Raw genomic sequence first — 22,398 nt, 5'->3', positions numbered from 1 at the left:
CGTCTCAGATCGCGCAAAGTCAAGCGCTGTGTTATTTCCTGTTTATGCAGGGAGACATACAGGGCCGCCGGGGCTGGAGCGGCGAGTGGAAGGGGCGCACGGTCGGCCTGGAGGGGTCAGCGGATTGCCGGAGCTGCGGCGCGGGTGGGAGGGGGCAAGAGAAGGGGGAGAGAGAGAGGGGAGGGGACCCGCTCACTCGGTCCTCCGCCGTGTGTGTGTGTTTTTTTTTTCCTCGGCTCGCTCGGCAGTCGGGGCCTGGTGTGTGTATGTCATTTCCTGTTTGTGCTGCGCCGAGTTCCTTTGTGGATCTCCAGTACCCGAACGGGGCCTGGTCCTCTTCGAGCGGAGCGCAATCGGAGAGGAAGAGAAAGAGAACAGGATCCAAGAACAAAATCTGAACAACATCAGGGCGGGGTGAGGGTGTCACGAAGAGAAGAAGACGAAGAGCGGAGGGGAAAAAAAAGGAGAGAGAGAGAGAGTGAGGCGGCGGGGTGGTGGTGGTGGGGGGAGAGGTTAATAAAAGATAATATAAAAGGACCCAACGAGAAGAAGGAGAGGAAAGACGCCAGCGTTTCGGCAGAGGAGACGGTTACAAACAAGTCACCCCCCCCCCCTCCTTCTCTCTCTCTCTCTCTCTCCCCCCCCCTCCTCCTCCTCCTCCTCACCAAACACCCCAAAAAAATAACCCCAAGGTGCAGCCCTCGCAGCGGGCACGTCGGCTCCCGGCTGTCTCCCCGTCGGAGAAGCGCTTGGGGGCGCATGAAGCCGGCGGACCGGGCTGCTCTCCGTCTCCGGAAGGTAAGATACAGCCTCCGAGGGCGACCCGCCGGCCGTCCCGTGGTGGGGAGCGGGGGGGTACAGCCGGCGTGTTAACATAACCACAACAACAGCAGGAGCCCGTCGCGGTGCCGGTGGTCGGGGGAGGTGGGCGCACCTCGGACGTCTCTGCCGCGCACGTAGGTCAGGTGGATCAGGGCATCAGGCCGCCGGAGCGACCGGACCCGGGCTTGCGGATTTAAAACGTTGTTTTTTTTTCCCAATTTGGTGTGTGTATGTGTCGTATAGATACGGATTATAGTGGAGACATTTCGCCTCCGTCCCACGTCGCTCGGTATCGACAGCAACCTTTGACTGGTGCTGAAGTCGAGCTCCGGGTCACTGCGCGCTGGGTGCTAGTTATGCGCTAGGAATGCAGACCTCGCCACAAATTTCCTACTGGTAAAAATTACACACGGTGGAGGAGGGGGGGGGGGTTGAGATACATTCATATGTGAATATCAGGGTGTATATCACGCCTCTCCTGTCGCCTTTCCCAATACGGTTTTCCATGCGAGCCCTTTGCAGGTGTCGCCATGAATGTATTGGAGTACCTGCGGCTGGCGAGCTGTGTGGGGGTGTTACACGGTATTTTGCACAAAGATTTTTTTTTATCTAGATGGGCTTGATGTGTGATACTGAAAGAAGGTAAGCTTGATTCACTTATGTTAGTTTAGGAACTCTAAACTAAAAAAAAAACTCTGTTCTCCGCCCCTGGGACATTGCTGGGGGTGCTACCTGTTACTCTCCTGTGTCTCAGTTCTGGAAGAGGGAACCGGCCCGCTCCAGAGCGCCGTTCTGCAGTTCACAACATCGGACCGCACGTCCGCCCTCAGCTGGGGGCTCCCCAGACCAGGCTTTCAGCTGGGCAGCGTTTGTTTTTAAAAGTCCTATTAAGTACTGGCAGTTATGCAAACCATACCAGTGAGTCATATGTCACCAGTTCGAGGTGATGCCTTTAAGGGGGCTCTATCAGATACAGTGTGTTCTGAACACATTGCTGCTAGCTTCATGTGCTGATTTGCATTTCCAGTCTGTGACGCAGAAACTCCCAGGAATTAGGGCTTTGTCTTCGGAAGCACTGCTCCGGCTCCAGACCACTGACTCATAACTCCTGTGCCTTGGAACCAGGGTCCTGGGATCTGGTCCAGGCCTGAGTCGGGAACATGGACCTGTATCGGACCACCCTGCGCCAGCAGTACCAGTTGCAGTTCCGGGTTGAGATGCAGCAGCCAGATGTGAAATCTTACTTCCTGGACCGGTTTCCAGCGAGAGGGTTCTCTGTGCGGGCTAGAGGGCTGTGAACGATGAGCGCAGCTTGTCCAAGAGCCTGGCCCGTGTCTGTGCACTCAGGAACGCTCCATTCAGGAATTGTCTAGGATCTGTCTTTAGTCTTCTTGATGTCTGAGTAGACTTGTTATTTTGCCCCATTCGGGGGTACAGTTCAGGGATCCGCACCCCATTTGAGGAAAGGGAAGCAGCAGAGCACCCAGACGCACACCTTCCTAAAAGGTAACGTTTGGCCCACTGTTTTTCCCTGTGCATCATGGGTAACGGGTAGAAGAAAAAAGGAACTTACAAGTGCCTCTGTAGACAAAGGTAAGGAGAAATGTCAGGGAAAATTCAGGAAGTTCGCTTTGCTTTTGATGTCCTATCAAGCCGCAGCATCAGACCTGTGGGCAGCTGCTGTGGCTGGAGGGGGAGGGGGGGGGAGGAATCCAGATCCAGATCCAGAGCTGCAGTCGCTTCGGGTTTTTGTTCCAATCCGAGTCTTCAAACTGTTCTCTTAGACTTCGGGTTTTTCTTCACGTCGTTGCTGCTGGTTGCTCAGAATGCTCACCTGGCTTGAGGAAGGGGTCCCTGTGAAACACCTTGGGGCCTGGTTGTGTTAGTCGAGCTAATTAATTAATTGGACTTTTCTAATTATTTGGAGTGTCCTCTATTCTCTTCCCACCTGTGCTCTCTGCTACAAGGGGTTTTCTAGTTATTTAAGTAGCTCAACTGTAACATAACCAGGCCCCGCTGGTTGAGCTAATGAAATAAATAGGAACCCCCTGTAGCAGAGAGCAGAGGTGGAACAGAATCCAGGATTCTCCAGTAAAGGAGCTGGAGACCCCTGACCTCTAGGACACAGACCTGAAGCTTGAAGGTCAACTGTATCAGACAAGCTGTGTTAGACGTTGCCTTCAGTTGATCTCCAGTAGATCTGAGGGTTCGGAAGCTGAGAATATTCGCGAGTGGGGTATTTACTCACCATCGCTCAGATGAAGTTCGAGTGTGAAGTCTTGATGCGGCCGCTGTGTGGTTCGATGCAGGGCCTGGTGCAGATGCTTGTGCAGGAAGCCCGCCTCCTCCGCTCAGACGTGCGAAGGCCGTCTCGAAGCCGACAGCCAGGAGGCGATGGTGGGGCGAGCTGTGCGCTGTGGCAGAGGCCGAATTTCTTCTGTAAATCTTTTGATGTCAACAGGGGTCGCAAACCTATTAAAATGTGCTCATTGCCAGACAATATCAAATGACTTTTTAATAAGGCTTCAGTCTGAGCCCCTCCCTCCCCACACTCCTGCCTGCATGTTGCAAAGCCTTGTGCCAATCCTGTGGCATCCGCGGTGTGTTCAGAACCAGCACACAACAGACCGTGTGTCAGGCGCCGCGGGGCAGGTTCGCCTCGGAGCTCGGAGCTTGACGGTTGTCCTGGCTGTTTTCCGCCGGGCTGTAGCTGTTCCACAGGGAGGCCTGGGAAGGTTCCCCCCTGAGTCCCTGTCCTGTTTCCTGTGCCCCCAGGTGTCCTGAGGAAGTGCCAGACGGCGTGTCCATCTCTCTCGGGCAGCAGGACGGAGTGGGCGCCCGGCGACTGATTGTCTCCCAGCAGTTGCCCCCCCCCCCTCCCCCCCTCTGCTGAGCAGCGTGTGGCACCTCGCACCCCTCCCCCTCCCCCCCGCCCCGAGCCCCAGCCCCCAGCATGAATGAAGTGACGGTCGTTCGGGAAGGCTGGCTCCAAAAGAGAGGTGAGTTGCCCACTGCGCCCCCGACGGCTCCTTCCTCGTCCTGCTGCTTGGGGGTTCCCCAGGGGTCCCCGCTTTCCTCTGAGCACAGCGGTGATACCGGCCTAAAAGGTGGTGCACAGTCGCTGCTGTTGCTGCAAGGGGTGGGCAGATGAGAATGTATTCATCCCGCACGGCGGTGACACCCCTGCTTGCAACGTGTCTTTACACAAAGGGCTGCGGGAGTAGGGAACAAGATACCCAGCTTTGATGTTGAATGCTGATTCCCTGGAAAAAAAATTATGAAAAGGTACAATGTAACAGGTTGTATCGCAGTCAAGAATAGTCCTCGTGCTTGTGAGATGTGAAGTGCAGCTACTGTATTAAATGTGAACCAGAGGACACTATGTGGAAGTGCATTTGACAGCGACTTGCCAAGGCCTTCTTTACACAAAGGGTTGTGGGAGTGTGGAACATTCTGAGCAGCCATGTTGTCAGAGCCGATACCATGGCTTCTATCAAGAAATGGCTGGATGAGATCACGGGCTCAGTTAACTACTACTGACCAAACAGGCTTGATGGGCCAAATGGCTTCTCTCATTTGTTACTTTAGTGAAGTTTCTTGTGCCCACTGTCAGTGGGGGCGGCGTTCTCCCCCCCCCAGGTCTGGTGTTGAGCTCTGAAGTCAGTGCACACTCCTCCTCTTGCCTGCGGGGGCTGTATGGTTGTGATAACGAAATGAATGAAGCTTCTTCCACCGTTCGAAGAGAGTGTTTGAGATACCAAAAGCTAGTTCTGTCTGTGCTTTGTGGGTTTTAGTGCAGAGGTGCCTTATGTTTTTTAAGCCAGTTTTAAGCAAGCATGGTTTGGTTGCCAGTGTTCTGGGATCGATGACTTGGAAGAGCTCCTCTGCTCTCTTGCTTCACGCAGTCAGGCCGGCGTTCTTGACCCCTCAGTGAGGCTTTCTGTGGGAGTGTTTAATTACTCAGCTGAACGGATTATTCCTGGATTTGCACTGCGGTGCCATTCTTTCCAGTGCCCAGGAAGTTGCTGATTAAAACAGGGCAGGACAGCCCGCAGCTCTGTGGCCCTGGTGCGTGTACTCATTGCCCCCTGGGAGTTTCGTCAGCCCCACTCCCACAATCCTCCGTCTCCTGGGCCGCTGTAACGTGACTGGAAAGAGGAAGGTGTGCTAGAAAATGGGAGAGTTTTTCTCTGGAGAAACGAGAGAGAGGATTGCTGGAATGGGAAATAAAAACCCAAAATGCCGTGTGCGTCAGGGGCGTCATTTTGCCACGACTGTTCTGCAGCTCTGCGCTTGAATCCCTGTCCTGCCTGGGTCCACGACCAGCCGCCACTGTGGAGGGTCATGCACAACGCGGGGCGCCGTAGGTGTTGACCAAGGGTGGGCTGGGTCACACCTGGTGGCCCAGCAGGGCAGGGAGAGGCGTCCTGGCCAGGGATTAAGGAGATACAGCTGGAGCGAGTTGATGGGCTTGAAGTCAGACAGACAGACAGACAGATTGAGCATTAATTGCTTGCGAAGAGGATGTCATTGCTAAGTCGCCGTTCAGCTTTACAAGAGGAGGACCAGAATGGAGCTGTGAGGTCGCAGGCCTGCCGGGACCCAGCACCCCCAGCATGCAGTTGGGCTCCGTTTCGGACGACCACATGGCGGGGACCACTGCAGAGATATGGGAACTTACCTGCCCCCCCTGCTGCCATGAGAAAGCCCCCCCATACACCGGCCTGTGACGGGGCTCGCTGCCTCCTTTGCACGTCTCCGAAACTGGAGCGCTGAGCAGGGATTTTAGCAAAGGGAGACCGAACAAATTGATAACCGATAAGGAGGGCTGAAGCCCTGCAGCTGCCTGCTGTGAGAGGGGGACTTTGGACTGTTCCTTCAGCTGGCCAGGCTGGTGAGTTAATATGTAGAGCACCACTGAGCCTGATTTAACTCTTCAGAGCCTGGCGTCCCAGTGCTGGAGCGTGGAACTGTCTGCCCTGTCTTCACAGAGCCTTTTAGTATTCAGTTCCTCCTCAAGTTAAAAAAAAGTTTAGTTGCTGTGGGTGTGTCTCCAGTCAGTGTTTGGGACCGGTGATGAACTATTATTCACAGACTACGTACCCCCGGGTTAGTCTGTGCCCTCTGATCTGCACTGATGGAGTCGCTCTGGAGTTTAACAAGCCTGAAGAGCAACATCTCCACGTGCTTTAAAAGCAATCAGCACAGCGGCCCCCTTCCACAGCCGCAGGGAGGCCCGGGGATCTCCGGAAAGGGAAAGCTGTCCCCCAGTTCAGCAGCCCAGCCCGGTGCAGCGGTGGGTCCCCGCTCCCCCCCTGCTCTAACGGTGAAGCCCACAGCAGCCGGGCCAAGGCAACGGAGCAGAAACTGCGGTCAGGGTAGTAGGATAGGTAGCCGCCTGAGGAGAAGCCCGAGGCTTGAGGTGTGTTTTATCAGGCGGCGGGGGGTGTCTGCATCACTGACTGGGGGGCCAAGGGGGCAGCAGAGCTGATCAGCACCCCCCCCTCCCGTCACTCTGGACGCGTCGCGCAAATGGCCGTGTGGTGCCTGTGCCCGTTCCCACGGCGTGCCTGGGGCCGGCTGGCACGGGCTGCACCACCCCCACCACGCTCCCCGCGGATTCCTTTCCCACAGGGGGATGGATATAGCTGGGCCCGCAGCTCTAAATCATCCGCAAGGGTTTGCTCTATTTCTGGCACCCCGGTGTTCCCTTCCGCTCCTGACAGCTGGCCAGTTCACGGTGTCGGGTGCTCGGGACACTTCCGCCCTCTGCTGCTCGGGTTTCAGGGCACCGTCCCAGCCCTTCTCGGGCTTCAGTTTCGATAATCGTCTTCCGGCCTCCTAATCCTGGTCACTGGCTTCCAGCATGCCCTGCCAGCTCACCTGAGCAGAGCCCCAGCTCTCCCGTCTCCCGTCACGGCTCCTTCCCTCCTGTGACCCTGGAGATCCCTTAACTCCTGCCGTTCCCCACCGCAGGCACGAGCTGCAGCCTGCCTGTCCCTCTGTTTGCCACAGGCGCCCCCTCTGCAATGACTGCCTCCAGCTCGGGTTACTGTTGGGGAGCCCTTCACGTGGGGAGCACGAAGAACTGCTGCCGGCGAGCACCTTCATCCCATCTGCCAAGAGCTGGGCGTCAGTCCTCTGAGAGCATACAGCTGAGTGCGACAGATCCGGACACGCTTCTCAGTCTGGGACACAGCGTGTTTATTCCATCTGGGAGTCCCGTTGCTTCTGGGGGAAAAGGGGGGACAGGGGAGCTCAGGGCTCCTCTGTGAAAACGAGCCCCCTGCACTGTGAAACCTGTCGCGGTTTAACATCAGGTGATTAAACGGTACTGAAGGTGAGGCTCATGCCTGTTTGGTTTCTCTCTCTCTCGCCCCCTGCAGGAGAGTACATTAAGACCTGGAGGCCGCGGTACTTCATCCTGAAAAGCGATGGCTCCTTCATCGGCTACAAGGAGAAGCCGGAGACCTCAGATCACATCCTGCCGCCTCTGAACAACTTCTCCGTGGCAGGTGAGCCTGGTGGGGTGGGGGGGGGGACAAGGGCAGGGGGCAGGAAGACCTGAGCTTCCATCCGGACTGGCGTCCCGGCCGGGGGAAGAGTGGTCTTGTGTAGACTGGCCCACCCTGCCCTGCTGCCTTCACGTCCAGGATGGGCTGCAGCCATTGTAGGGATGAGTCAGACAGGCTTGCCTGCGAAAATGATGTTGGTGCTTAGATGAAGATTTAAAGATCAGCTTTAAAATACAAAATAATCCCTGATTTTCTCGTGCAGCTCTCGTGTATGTTAGTGGTGTTTTTATTCGGCGTCTTACAGGTCTGTGTTTTCTCCTCGAACATTAGCTTGTGTGCCTGATTCGCCCGGGCTGTTCTCCGGGAACGCAGTACACCTGACCAGTGAAGGCTTTGGCTGACTGAGAGTTAATCTAATGAAGTTATTGCACTGCATTTGCGTGCTGTTTTGTCCAGTTTCAGAGGTCCAGCTGTTCTCTGGACAATCTGATTGGTCTGGGACAGTTTGGCAGCTGTAGTGGGGGAGGGGTTTGCCGTGCAAGTGAACGCTGTATGAAAAACTTGGAGTGAAGGCGATGCTTTTTCAAAACTTGCAGCGCAACCTGTTCCTGCTCTGCTATGGGATCAGCAATGTCTCAGTTCAGTGTCAGTGTCTCCGTTCACACCCCGGACCCCCTGTCCTGTTTCAGAATGCCAGCTGATGAAGACAGAGAGGCCCCGCCCCAACACCTTCGTCATCCGGTGTCTGCAGTGGACCACCGTGATCGAGCGCACGTTCCACGTTGACAGCCCCGAGGAGAGGTGAGCGGAGACCCCTCCCGAAAATTCAGACCATCAATGCTCTGTGTCGTGCCCAGAGCCAGATTTGACATTGCCTCCGCTCAGACTAACTTTTCCAAATGGGAAGGGAAAAAAAAATGATCACAACACAATGCAAGGAAACTAGATGGGGAAGTATTTGAGTGTTACCCGGGCAGAGCGCAACACTAAATGTCTTCCCCACACCCTTTCCCCCCTGTAGGTACTGAGTGTTTCAGACAACAGGTCTAGGCAGGCAGGCAATCGGCAGCTGTAAAGTTCCTTGGCGCGTCTACACAAGCATGAGAAGCCCAAAAGAGAAGAAGGCCTTGAAGACTGTTGCTCTGAAAGAACAGTGCTCGCTTTTTTGCAGTTGTTACTTGGCTTTTATCCAGTTTCCATAATATCAATGGAGCAGAAGAACTAAAGTTAAGCAGCAGTGTGTAAACTCTGTAATGAGCCTGATTAGTTCTGATTGAGGAGATTTAACAGAGGAATTATGAAGCACGCGTGTTGTTTCTTAAGACGGGTCCTGGGAGCACTGGGTTCGTTGGCAGAACTGGAGGCTCCAGCTGGGCCTGAAAGGGCATTTTCATCAGCAAGGGTACGATAATCCTTACAGCCAGGCTTACGCTTTTTACAGGCATTTAATTCATTTTCAGAAATTCTAGGCAGTCATTAAGAAGCCATCAGCTTTTAACGGGCTCTTTCAGGCAAGAAGGTTCTGACATTGGCAAACATCATTACTCTGTCCAGGGTGAGACGGACCTTATTTTTAATCTGACTTTCAGTTAATTAAGATCAATTAACCGTGTTAACAATTTATTTGCGTCATCTGGGGGCCCAGGTCCAGAGGTCCTGAGATTTCAAAGAGATTGATCTGTGTTTGTGTTTTTGATAATTAAAAGCAGCTTCTGCAGTATTCTTTGGAAGACCCATTATTCATTATTCATATGGTGCTTTTGCTGTTGTTTTTTTACTTCTGTCATGCGTCACTGTAAAATTCCGACATGCTCTAGAGCTGGGTTAGTCAGCTAGCAGGCCCTCCTGTGCCCTCTGCTGTACTTTAACATGGCTGATGTCTTCGTTGTTAGATTGATCCTGCTGACTATCAATTAAAATTACTTGAAGAGCAAAGTTCTGGCTTGAAACAGCCTTCATTTGCAATAGTCCTAATCTGGAGTTCAGGAGGTGAGTGTTTTGTGCTCTGTGTGGCTTGCAGTATCAAACGATTCAGTCCTGCTGGGATTGTGTTTTAACTGGACTGTGGTGTAAGCTCTCTCCATCTCTCCACGCCAGGGAGGAATGGATCCGTGCGATCCAGGCTGTGGCCAACGGCCTGAAGAACCGCGAGCCCGAGGAGGAGCCCATGGACATCAAGTTCGGCTCGCCCAGCGACAACTCCGGCGCCGAGGAGATGGAAGTGGCCATGAGCAAGTCGCGCTCCAAAGTGGTGAGTCCTGTTGGCCAAAAATGGCTCCTTGTTGGCTGTCTTGTGGACAGATGCTTTCCGCTTGGCCATTACCCAAGGGAGGCAAGGAGATTGGCACAGGTGGTAGGAAGACGCAATTCAGCCCACTGGTCATACTGCTTAACTTTAAGAGGCTTTGGGGCTCATCGTCTAGGGCTGGGGTGGGGTATCTGGGCACTGCTCTCCTCTTGCATTGCAGGACTTTGGTCTACCCACAGTTTTGTCCACTTAGATAATGTTGAATTTAACCGACCACTGTAACTGAATTTAATTGGTTCTTAATTATTTAATTGCCCCTGTAGGTGAAAATTGCTCCCACAAATCAAAGCTTAGTCGGAATAAAAGACTAGGCGAAGAGGTTGACTAGATTTGTATCGTTCAAGACAGGAGTAGTTTCCACAGGGTGGAGAACTTCCAGTGTAGTTTCCATCCACGAGAATGTGACAAAACACCAATTATAGACCATTATAGACACGTCTGGCTTCTATTACATTACACGTTACGGCCACAAATACTAGAACTATACCAGAGGGTCACCTATATGAAAGTAATATCCAAGAGAGTAATCAACATGGATTCGTTAGAAACCATACCCTGGGTTCCCTCAAGAAGCAGCTGGATAACTTCCGACTACCAAACAGGCCAGATGGGCTGAAAGTCTTCTTCTTGTTTCTCACCTTTGCGTTCCTCTGTGCGGCTGGTTCAGATACATTTCTTCACCCTTTCCCCCAGACCATGAGTGACTTCGACTACCTGAAGCTGCTGGGCAAGGGCACCTTCGGGAAGGTCATCCTGGTCCGAGAGAAGGCCACGGGAATGTACTACGCCATGAAGATCCTGCGCAAGGAGGTCATCATCGCCAAAGTGAGTCTGGGCACGGGCCCCTGGGCGTGACCCACTCCAGCGTCTCGGCAGAGAGGTGCTTCCCCGCCTGGGCTGCTGGTGCTTGAGGACAGCAGAGGGCTGGTCAGGGCCTTGAAGGCCAGAGGGCCTGCCTGGAGGCTTTATGGGCGAAAGAATGATCTGCACCGTCTGTGATCTGAATGTTTTTCTCCTCTCCTCTGCCTTCAGGATGAAGTAGCGCACACAGTCACTGAGAGCAGAGTGCTGCAGAACACGAAGCACCCTTTTCTGACGGTGAGTTTAGCTTTCCCCCGATTGAGCTTCAGGCGCACGGACAGGTGAAAACTGCACAGAGGAGTGACGCTGGGCACGCTCCTCGGGGAAACTCTGGTTCTGCATGCGAGGGGGCTGGCGGTTACGAGCCGCCCCTGCGAACTGGGAAAGCAGATGCTCTTTGAAGTCACAGTCCCGAACGTGACAAGTCTGTCCTGTGGAGGGTTTCCCTCCCTGGGTCCCACAGATTGTGCAAGGGAAGGGGGTCAGATTTGAACTCTGCTGTCCGGTCAGTGGTGCTCCGTGCGGATGTGTGAGCTCCATGGGGCGGAGCAGTGGCTCTGTGGCTCAGGATCTGCGCCCGTGGCTGGATCCTGGTTCAAATCCCGGAGCCAGCAGAGGAATCCTACTCCGTTGGGCCCCTGAGCAAGGCCGTTAACCTCAACTGCTCCAGGGGTGCTGTACAATGGCTGACCCTGCGCTCTGACCCCAGGCTCTCTCCCTATCTGTGTGTCTGTGTCTCATGGAGAGCAAGCTGGGTTCTGCAAAAAGACGAATTCCTAATGCAAGAAATTGTCTAGGTCTAGTAAAGTGATGTTATGATGTTATGAGAGCATTTGTGTTGAAGGTAAAAGCCAAAAGAAAAATAAATGCGGGATCCTCATTCCGGGTTTCTGTTAGGAGGATTTGCATGGCATTTGCCTGCTGGGCTGGGGCGGGCACGGCTCTGGAGCCAGTCCCCCCTTCCCTGGGGCTGCAGGCCCAGGCTGTGTCCCTGTCACAGATGGGCGTGCGTGTTGGCGTTCCGAAGGCCATGCGGTCAGGCGGGCACACCCTCTCGCACATATCCTTCTCCCTGGCTCGGCCACGCCCAGGCCTCATGCTTCCAACATCCTGAGCGAATGAAGGAAACCCAGTAGCTATAACTAACCTGCTTTGCACACGGCGACACTGAGTGGATTGGCAATACGATATGAAAGTGCTGTGACTTTGTGCATATTAAACTGCCGGAAAAATTGCATTGTGAATGTGCTTTGTTTCTCAAAATCACAAAGAATTCCCAGCTCTCTTATTTACCAGGCGAGTGGAAAGCTAAGGATTGGCACTGTAATGAAAACATACACTGCCACAAGATACAGATTCTCGCCTTAGGTCTGATCAAATCGGTAGCTTGCACTTTGTACATAACTTTTCATTGGATGCCGATGTGTGGCACACTGAGGTTTTCTGTGATCCTGTGTGGGCTCTCTTTAGAGGATCATCTTCTGATAAGGCTTCTCTCTGGCTGGATCTTGTAGGTGTGGAATGGAAGAATAGTGTTGCACACTGCTCTGAGGCCCATGAGGATGGCCCCTGTGCATCTCTTTATCTGAAAGAGCAAATCTGACCAGCAGCTGCCAGAAATGAGTGATGTGCCACAAGTCTGAGTAACAGGAAACAAAACACAATTAGCGTTTGTCTGTAAACTCATTCGATTGGTCTGTGCACGGATATCTAAGCTCTTCCCTGTTAGAAGTAACAGAGCATAGCCAAATTTAGAAAATAAAAACATTTATAAAGAGGAGACTTGATTCTCTTCCCTTTCTGTTTATTTCTCTGATCTTCAGTTCCTAGCTCTGGAGGTGATGCCCTGGTAGGTTGTGCCTCTAGACCCAAGCAAGGGGACATAACCAGCTGACTTTGGGCATAGTTTGTGGCAGGGTTGGACTCACATCAGATTTGATGGGGGTGATTTAACAAACCCCTCTTTTTTTCCAGAGTTTTGACAAGACGGGGCCCCACGCGACCCAGAGCATCACTGCCTATAATGAGAAATAACAGCCCCAATTTTTTTTTTTTGTTCTGCCCACAGACACTAAAGTACGCCTTCCAGACCCACGACAGGCTGTGCTTTGTCATGGAATATGCCAATGGAGGGGAGGTAGGTGTCTTATCGGACACTTGGAAGTGTCAGAAGGGACTGAGCAGATAATGATGTGATACAAAAGTATTTGTGCACAGTGGTGTCTGTAAACCTGAGAACAGGTTGTGTATTAGAGAATTGTACCAGCTTAGATGCTGCTCCTTCTTTGCATAAATGCTGCCTACTGATGAGACTGATCTCAAGCACATGGGATTGCGTTGGAGTAAAAGCGTGGTAATGATGTTCTTGAAAACCCCCCACAAAATATTCCAGCTCCTTCCTCTGTTTCTGCTCCAGCTCTTCTTCCACCTCTCGCGAGACAGAGTCTTCACGGAAGACCGCGCACGTTTCTACGGAGCGGAGATCGTGTCGGCGCTGGAGTACCTGCACTCCAGGAATGTGGTCTACAGGGACCTCAAGGTGGGTCGGCTGGAGATCGGAGGGGCTCATCTTCTCGATCTGCTTTGCAAGCCTGACGCGCAGTGGTGCCCCCGGAGTTCGTGCCTTCCCGCAGCTCGCAGACTGGTCATCCCACGTGGACCACAGGAGGCAGGGGGTGTGTGCTCGTTCTGCGCGGCTCGTGACCCTCCTCCCTCCCTTTTCTCGTTGCGCAGCTGGAGAACCTCATGTTGGACAAAGACGGCCACATCAAGATCACGGATTTCGGCCTCTGCAAAGAGGGCATCACGGACGGGGCCACCATGAAGACCTTCTGCGGCACCCCAGAGTACCTGGCGCCCGAGGTACAGCCGGCCCGGCGTGCGTCTTGGCCCGTGCTGCTGCACGCCAGCATGCCTTCGCGCTGTCGGGAAGTTTCACCCCCCACCTCTCTCCCTCTCCCTCTCTCTCCATCGCAGGTGCTGGAAGATAACGATTACGGGCGCGCGGTGGACTGGTGGGGCCTGGGAGTCGTCATGTATGAAATGATGTGCGGGCGGCTGCCCTTCTACAATCAGGACCACGAGCGGCTCTTCGAGCTCATCCTCATGGAGGAGATCCGCTTCCCGCGCAACCTTTCCCCTGAGGCCAAGGCGCTGCTCGCCGGCCTGCTGAAGAAGGACCCCAAGCAGAGGTGAGAGGGGGCGCACGGCCAGCCGGCGGCACCAGGAATCGTCCCGGGGGGCCGAGCGGCCTCGCTGTGTGACATCGGCGGCCTCCTGACCCGTCCGGGCACAGCCGGTCTGTTGAGTCTGATGAGCTGTTGGCTGTTTTCACACCACACCTCTCTGTCTCTCTCTGTCTGTCTGTCTGTCCCCTCCAGGTTGGGAGGAGGGCCTGAGGATGCCAAAGAAGTGATGAGCCACAAATTCTTCACCCCTATTAACTGGCAGGACGTCCTGCAGAAGAAGGTGAGGTGGAGGAGCTCGGCGTGGTGAACCGTTTTGTTGGCCATGGTTGCCAAATACATCTGCCAGCCTAAACACATCAGCCCGATGCGCAGTAGACTAAGAGCTTGTTGAGGTCTAGGCCGGGGAGAGTCAGCCTCGGCACCTGCATTCCATCCTTCGTTATCACCTGTGTTAATTAAGCAATTGAGAATCAGTATCAGTAGAATCCGTGGGGGTGGAGCGGTGGCACTCTGGCTAAGGATCTGTGGCTGGAAGGTTGCCGGTTTGTATCCTGCGGCCAGCAGAGGAATCCTACTCTGCTGGGCCCCTGAGCAAGGCCCTTAACCCCAACTGCTCCAGGGGCGCTGACCCTGCACTCTGACCCCAAGCTTCTCTCCCTGTCTGTGTGTCTCATGGAGAGCAAGCTGGGGTCTGCGAAAAGACAGATTCCTAATACAAGAAATTGTATATGGCCAATAAAGTGATCTTGTCAATGGAAGGTTGTGCTGTAATGGCAGGCAGTGGAAGCGCGGGGTCTGGGGTGAGTGTAAGACACGGATGACCAGCCCACGGCCGAGCAGTCGGGGCTCCCGGGTGGCCTGTGGGGCGAGTCAGCAGTCAGCCCCTGTCCCAGAGGGTCACCTTCTCGCTCTCCTGTCTCCTCGCAGCTCATCCCCCCGTTCAAGCCCCAGGTGACGTCGGAGACGGACACCCGATACTTCGACGACGAGTTCACCGCTCAGACCATCACGGTCACGCCTCCGGACAAATGTGAGTGTGGCGCCTCTCTGTCGGGACTGTCCCGGTACACTGGGGCGACTGCACCTGCAGCCTGCTCCTTCCCTGTCCCCGTGATCTGCACAGTGTGCTGCGCATAGAGATGACTGCAAAAGTGTCAAAACCCCTGCCCTCAGGGCTTGCAGATTCTGTGTCTGAGCTCCCATGGGCCACTGTGGACCCTCAGAGACTGCAGGCTTTGTGTCTGAGCTGCCATGAGCCACTGTGGACCCTCAGAGCCTGCAGGCTCTGTGTCTGAGCTCCCATGGGCCACTGTGGACCCTCAGAGCCTGCAGGCTCTGTGTCTGAGCTCCCATGGGCCACTGTGGACCCTCAGAGCCTGCAGGCTCTGTGTCTGAGCTCCCATGGGCCACTGTGGACCCTCAGAGCCTGCAGGCTCTGTGTCTGAGCTCCCATGGGCCACTGTGGACCCTCAGAGCCTGCAGGCTCTGTGTCTGAGCTGCCATGGGCCACTGTGGACCCTCAGAGCCTGCAGGCTCTGTGTCTGAGCTGCCATGGGCCACTGTGGACCCTCAGAGCCTGCAGGCTCTGTGTCTGAGCTGCCATGGGCCACTGTGGACCCTCAGAGCCTGCAGGCTCTGTGTCTGAGCTCCCATGGGCCACTGTGGACCCTCAGAGCCTGCAGGCTCTGTGTCTGAGCTGCCATGGGCCACTCTGGACCCTCAGGCCTGCAGGTTCTGTGTCTGAGCTGCAGGTTGCTGGAATCAGTCCTTTCCAGAGTGACTATATATCACGGACTCTTGACTGCATCTCCTGTATCTCACCTGGCCAGAAGTCTGTGACGGCGAGTCCAGTCCTTTGGCTGGGGGGAGGTTGAATTGTCCTCCACCTTTTATAATAATAATAATTGCTTACACGTACATAGTGCTTTTCTGGACACTCCACTCAAAGCACTATACAGGTAATGGGGATCCCCTCCACTACCACCAATGTGCAGCCCCACCTGGATGATGCGACGGCAGCCATAGTGCGCCAGAACGCTCCCCACACATCAGCTCTCAGTGGGGAGGAGAGCAGAGTAATGAAGCCAATTTAAGATGGGGATTATTAGGAGGCCATGATTGGTAAGGGCCAATGGGAAATTTGGCCAGGACACTTTTCGAGAAACGCCCTGGGATTTTTAATGACCAAAGAGAGTCAGGACCTCGGTTTTATGTCTCATCCGAAGGACAGCGCCTGCTTACAGTATAGTGTCCCCGTCGCTATTCTGAGGCATTAGGACCCACGTGGACTGCAGGGTGAGCGCCCCCTGCAGGCCCCACTAACACCTCTTCCAGCAGCAACCTCAGTTTTTCCCAGGAGGTCTCCCATCCAGGTACTGGGCCGCCTTAGCTTCAGTGGGCTGCTGGCTGTGAGTTGCAGAGTGATATGGCTGCTGGCCAGTGATTTCTTCTTTTATTGTGCCTGGGCTCTTAATTGGCCTAATTGGAAGAATCATTGGTTCACCTGGACTCGTTGACGCTGTTCAGGAATCTCTAGCTGTCAGTGGTTTACAGGCCTGTACAGCCTTCTCGCCTGGCCCGTGTGTCACTGCTGTCACACAGCTGTCCTAACGGAGTTGAGGACACCCGGGAAACCGAAAGGGTTTCTCCTTGAAGCCTGAACACGCGTGGGGACAGGAACCCCGGTCTGGCTCTTCTTGCGCTGCACCCTGGGTGAGCCGGAATCGACCGCGGTTACCGCCGGTTACCCTCCGGCTCGGGGACGGGAAGCTCCAGCCCCCTGGGGTTTCACGGGTACTGTCCCGTTCGCGATTGAGGGGGGGGCATGAAGTCCCGTCCAAATAATCCAAGCCCATCCGATCCGAGCCCCTCCAGGCCTCAGCTGCCCATCCCAGGACGGAGGCTGCAGCATGCCGAGTCGTGGCGGGGCCCAGTGCCGGGTTAAGATGGTGGCTCTGCGTTCTTGTCCACCTCTGTCATTGTTGGCTTGTATCTGATGCGTCTCTGCCAGCAACCCCGGGTGCCTAAAAGATTTCTGGGTTTGAGGGAGATAGAACTGTCTTCACGGAAAGATCTGACCCGGAGCGCTCTGTCCCGCAGATGACAGCCTGGATGCGGAGGACCCCGATCAGCGCACCCACTTCCCGCAGTTCTCCTACTCCGCCAGTATAAGAGAGTGAGCGGGCGGCGCGGACAGCCAGCACGGACAGGAGCCATCCAGAGACTGATGGAAACACTCAGAGCAGAGCAGCCCTGTAGCCCTGCCTCACCGGGTACCACACTAACGCAGAACAGCCGCCACAGCAACACACACACACACACCCCTGGACTGTCACGCAACGACACACACGCCCACAAGCTACACACCTCCCACAGACTGCAGGAAGAAATCACCCTTAGCTGAAAAGTTTTTTTTCTTCTTCTTAAGAAAAAACACAAGAAAGATAAAATCTATATATTTTTAAACATTTTTCCGATTGTTACAGTTTTAAAAGCCATATGCAGCGATTTACAAGTGCTCTTTTGGAACTGGCTGTTACCAATAGTATTGAACTGTTCCTCCTGGGTCGCTTGGAAAGGAATGGAGGCGGTCGGCCAATTGGTGCCCTCTGATCCCACATGTGTGTGCGTATGTGTGTGTTTGTATATTTATATATTGCTGTAGATGTGTGTATATATATATACAGATGCACGGTTTTGCCTTTAAAGGAAGAGGGAATTGTGATTTTGCGGGCAGGATTGTCCAGTGCTTCATTTCCAGATGTTGCAGACTGGAAACCGCAACACTTATCTGTCTCATGTCCCCTCCCCCCAGCGCCCCAGGGCCACTCGTATGCAGTAGTGTAGCCCAGTCGCTCAGTGTGGGTGGGGGGGGGGGGCAAAGTACGGGGTGTGGGGGGGCTTCAAGAGGTCCCTGCTTGAGTTAGACTCACAGTCACTTATCTGCTACTGTGAATCCAAGAGCACCCAACCAGCTGTTCCTTGATGGAACCTGGAACACAGTTCTTCAGCTTATTTAATGAAACATAAAATGAGGTTTGGAAAGAGAAACTCAAAGCCAAGCCCTGCCCCCCCACCCCCCACCTCCATGGATTTGCAAAGCCAGACAGAGGACCGCCGGGCCGCAGCCTCGCACCCTGGCGCTGGGGTGTGAAAACCGAGTGCTGGGAGACTGGGAGTTACTTCTGCCCGTAAAATAATCGCCCATCCCTGTCCCTGCGGTACCATGATCAGCCACCGGAGGGTGCAAGTGCAATCAAAGGCCTGCACTCTCTGAAGCGGGTGGACACCAGCTTGCCAGTACCAAGTATGGCACCACAGATCCCACCCTGCACCCATCCCTTAGCGTGGGGGTTCCACTGTCGAGCAGTGCAGACATTATGATGAACAAAGTGGACTGGTTGGTAGTTTTAGAACCTTCCCTTTTAGAGGGGCCCTTTCGTGGTACATCATCTCAAGACACTGTACGGCATAATTAGAGGTCTGCAGAAAATACGTCAATTAAACAACTAAGAGTTAATAGTCTTACGACTGGATTTGAAATTGCTAAGCAACCTGTGAGCGTGAGAGTGGGCTGGGAGATCAATCCACAATCGTGGGGAAAGGGGGATAGAGGGCACGGTCTCCCAGGGTCTCCCAGAGTGCGTCTCCCAGCCTTCAGAGACTAGTTCTGGGATCTGGAGTTTTTTAGCTTCATAGCAACTGACGCCATCCAGGTCTGTTTCTGTCGGTGGATTTGCTCTCCCATCAAATATTGTTCTTAAGCTGCTTTTTATTTAGATTAACTCATTTTGGGGTGCTTACTGCACTTTTCACCTCTGTCTCTGCTTTCTTTCAAGCCCCTTAAACCCTGCACTCCACACAGCCCTGTGCTGGAGGTTCAGTACAAACTGGAGAAGAGATGTGTCCCTCACTGGCAGCACCACCTCCTACAGGAGGGTCAGAGCCAATGGGAAGAGGTGTGTCCCTCACTGGCAGCACCGCCCACAATGGGAGGGTCAGAGCCAATGGAAAGAGGTGTGTCCCTCACTGGCAGCACCGCCCCCTGCGGTAGGGTCAGAGCCAATGGGAGGAGAGGTGTGTCCCTCACTGGCAGCACCGCCCCCTGCTGGAGAGTCAGAGCCAATGGGAGAAGAGGTGTGTCCATCACTGGCAGCACCGCCCCCTGCTGGAGGGTCAGAGCCAATGGGAGGAGAGGTGTGTCCCTCACTGGCAGCACCGCCCCCTGCTGGATGGTCAGAGCCAATGGGAGGAGAGGTGTGTCCCTCACTGGCAGCACCGCCCCCTGCTGGATGGTCAGAGCCAATGGGAGGAGAGGTGTGTCCCTCACTGGTAGCACCGCCCCCTGCTGGAGGGTCAGAGCCAATGGGAGGAGAGGTGTGTCCCTCACTGGCAGCACCGCCCCCTGCTGGAGGGTCAGAGCCAATGGGAGGAGAGCTGTGTCCCTCCCTGGCAGCACCGCCCCCTGCTGGAGGGTCAGAGCCAATGGGAGGAGAGGTGTGTCCCTCACTGGCAGCACCGCCCCCTGCTGGATGGTCAGAGCCAATTGGGGGAGAGGTGTGTCCCTCACTGGCAGCACCGCCCCCTGCTGGAGGGTCAGAGCCAATGGGAGGAGAGCTGTGTCCCTCCCTGCCAGCACTGCCCCCTGCTGGATGGTCAGAGCCAATTGGGGGAGAGGTGTGTCCCTCACTGGCAGCACCGCCCCCTGCTGGAGGGTCAGAGCCAATGGGAGGAGAGGTGTGTCCCTCCCTGCCAGCACTGCCCCCTGCTGGATGGTCAGAGCCAATTGGGGGAGAGGTGTGTCCCTCACTGGCAGCACACTTGCCTGAAGTGCCCAGGAGGCCACAGGGGGCGCTGTGCTGTAGAGAGTCCTGACTGACTGACTCCACCCTGCCCTCATGGTGTGTGGCTGGCTGTGCCGCTGTGTAAAGGGGCAGTAGGTTCGCTCTAGATAGAGCAGCTCTTGTCTGAACTACATTACCCAGAAAGGGGTGGTAAGCCATCTGACCCCTCAAATACCAGGAAGCTGCAGCTCCCTGGGTGGAATGCTTCTTGCCCTCAGTCCCCCTGGTGCCATGGTGGGTAGCAGAATGGGGGAAACGTTAAGTCATTGTACACTCACCTTCCATCACACTAAGCCCTCCCTTATTTCAGCTGCTGATTTGCATCGTGAAACCTTATTTTCAGCTGGCTGGCCAAGTTCCAGATTTCAAGTTCTTACAGAAGTTGGTGGAAGTACTGAATATATAGTGTGAATCGATCACACTACTCATTCGGTACAGGATTTCAGTTAACCCCTGAAAACCCAGAACAGAAAGTCTCTCTCACGTCGGTCATAATGTCTGCATCTCCTGAACCAGGACCCCAGTGTCGAGCACGGATCACTCCAGGCAGCAGTGGAAGTAGCTCTACCTGGAAATTTGGAACATAAGCAATATTTGAATAAAGGGAATCAAGCTGAGCCCTCCTTATAGAATCAGTAAACTTATAAAGAATGAATTACAATCTTTATCATCCCTTCACTTTTAAAAAAAAAAATGCCTTGAATGCTGTATTAGTTTAGTGATAAGGGCAGAAATTTTGCTTTGTTTTTTTTTAGCTTCGTTCGAATGTGACAGCCGTCACGAATGTATCTTTTAATGCTAGTATTGCAAGAGATGTTAATGCAGCTTGTGTCGGGAGGGGGGGGGAGGGGGGAGGTTATGGGGCTACAGAGTGGGGGTTCAATCCACTACTTTTTCTTCAGGTTCCTAGAGACTCTGCAAGTGCCCTTTGTAACAGCAAGAGCTCTGAACCGTCAGGCAAGCCTGATGCATCAGCCTGTGGTTGGGAAGGGTGGGGAGGAGTCTCCTATGTTACACAGCTCTCAGTTGGATAAGCCTGTCTTCTATGTGATATAGCTGTTTATTATTGCATTTTATTATGATGATGATGATTATTAAGATCTGTTCCAGTAAAAGTTAATACTGACTGAACGCTGCGAGGTGACCTGACTCTTTTGTGCTTGGTTGAAGTCTTGTGTGTGGTGGTTGGGGTTCGGTGGGAGGGTGTTTGTGCGTGGAGACTCGCAGGGATGACTGCAGCTTCCCGGTGACCTGTGGGGGGCGCAGCGCAGAGCCGCACACTTTCAAGGACATCGGCCCTCGGGCGCACCACAGCCACCTGGCCTCCGCAGTCTCGTCCTGCTGGCTCCTTGCTCCGGGCCTCTGGAGGAGCTCCCAAAGCTGGGGGGGGGGGGGCATGGAATCCGTCATCTGCCCCCCCCTTCTCTCCAGCTCGTCCACGTGGCTACTGTGCCGTGTGCTGTTCTGTATAAGCAAGGGCAGTTAGACCCTCCTGACTGTAGCCAAGTGTCTCGCCCAGCTGTGTCCATCCAGTGGATCTGCTTCAACACCAGGGCGGGGTAGCTGGTTACAAACTCCCCGCTCCCAAGTCTACTTCAGCCAAGAGTGGTGTTGGGGGAGGGGGTCACCGCACTTTTCCGGGGTGCCTAGCTCCCTTCATCGTCGCCACCGGACAGTATTCGAACCCTTGCCCCTGACAGTGCGGGAGCGATACGCGCACGCAATAGCCCATCGGGAGCGCATTTTAAACGGGGCCGTGCAAGACCGCGCGGGGGGGGAGGAGGGGGGAATTGATGCGTGTCGCACCACACCTCCCCGCCCGAGTGACCCTTCCTCCTGTGCAGCAGGAGAGGCGTCGGGGGGGAGGTGTAGCTCGGTGTGCCTGCTCGCCGTCCGCACACGACCAACAGTGTCGAGCCCAGAAAATATCTTTCTGCAGGACCATCCGCATCTGATCCAGATCCTGCCCTGTAAAGACCCATGGGCTAGGCTGCAGGTAGGTACACCCTCACTGGCCGGAATATTAGGACACCTCCCCCAAGCCAAGTCAGATAACAGACTGGCAGGGCCCGATGAACACAGCACAGTCTAACGCCATCTTCCCAGCCCAGAACAATCCCTGGACCCCAGCCCTATTACAAACCGCAGGGACAGGCCACGTCCTCCCGGCCACCTGCAGGGGAGGCCGTCCTGCTGCTGCAAGAACAGGACAAGACCAAGCCGCGGCTCGTCCAGGTCCTCCTGGGACACAATAAATAGTGTTGACGGAGCATCAGGTCAGATATGTCCTATTTCAGGTGGGGAGCTGCGCCAGCAGGCGTAGGCTGCAAAGGAACAAGTAATAGGTTTATTCCATGCTGAAAAAAAGAAAGAAAACACGTTTCGGGTGGAGCCTTCTTCAGGTTTGAGCAAACCCGTCCTATTTCAACCTTCATCCCTGTATCTGGAATGCTATAATTCTCATAAAACGTCCAGTTGGAGAATGAAATAAACTGAGTGAATAACTACAGTGATAGAAATGAGTGTCTAAGACACAGTATTTTTAGTTGTTTCGGGAAGGAAATGGGTATTTCTTTTTAGAGGCTCTTCGCCAGGACCAGCAGGTTGAAAATCACCGGATGGGTCGGGGTCTTGTCCCACCCCCGGCTCGTCACGGCTGTATTTCTCGCCGCGGCCGCTAGAGGGCGGTGGAGCTCGGGTCCGTGGAGTCCGCGCTCGGGTCCGCCGCGCACGCGTGCCTGGGTCGAGAAAAGGTGTTTGCACACTCGCGTGCGCGATGGACGATGCTGGACGTCATCTGCGGGAGGTTTGATTTGGTCTCGACTCGACCCTCCAGAGACGACTCGCTCCCGGTCCTCTGA

At 54.5% G+C, this 22,398-nt stretch overlaps 1 protein-coding gene across 1 annotated transcript; it reads left to right on the top strand.

Annotated features, from left to right (window-relative positions):
- Positions 1–35: 35 nt before the first annotated feature.
- On the top strand, positions 36–20,668 carry akt2 (AKT serine/threonine kinase 2). Its single transcript, XM_088910761.1, has 14 exons — positions 36–798; positions 3,598–3,821; positions 7,209–7,337; positions 8,027–8,138; positions 9,435–9,588; positions 10,339–10,470; positions 10,678–10,743; positions 12,575–12,643; positions 12,923–13,045; positions 13,240–13,368; positions 13,483–13,697; positions 13,887–13,974; positions 14,622–14,724; positions 16,794–20,668. The coding sequence occupies exons 2-14, from the start codon at positions 3,776–3,778 to the stop codon at positions 16,871–16,873; spliced, it is 1,446 nt and encodes a 481-aa protein (XP_088766887.1). The 5' UTR covers positions 36–798; positions 3,598–3,775; the 3' UTR covers positions 16,874–20,668.
- The last annotated feature ends 1,730 nt before the right edge of the window (positions 20,669–22,398 follow it).

The sequence above is a fragment of the Atractosteus spatula genome, chromosome 3 (genome assembly GCF_055471065.1).
Source record: "Atractosteus spatula isolate fAtrSpa1 chromosome 3, fAtrSpa1.hap1, whole genome shotgun sequence".
Lineage (NCBI taxonomy): Eukaryota > Metazoa > Chordata > Actinopteri > Semionotiformes > Lepisosteidae > Atractosteus > Atractosteus spatula.
This window is presented reverse-complemented; position numbering and strand designations above follow the sequence as displayed.

What these genes read in the sequence shown, in the direction of transcription:
- akt2 (XM_088910761.1), top strand. Translation starts at nt 3,776, where the DNA reads ATGAATGAAGTGACGGTCGTTCGGGAAGGCTGGCTCCAAAAGAGAG. An exon ending in GCAAGTCGCGCTCCAAAGTG is followed by an intron (nt 9,589 to 10,338) that starts GTGAGTCCTGTT and finishes CCTTTCCCCCAG; the next exon opens with ACCATGAGTGACTTCGACTA. An exon ending in AAGAAGGACCCCAAGCAGAG is followed by an intron (nt 13,698 to 13,886) that starts GTGAGAGGGGGC and finishes TGTCCCCTCCAG; the next exon opens with GTTGGGAGGAGGGCCTGAGG.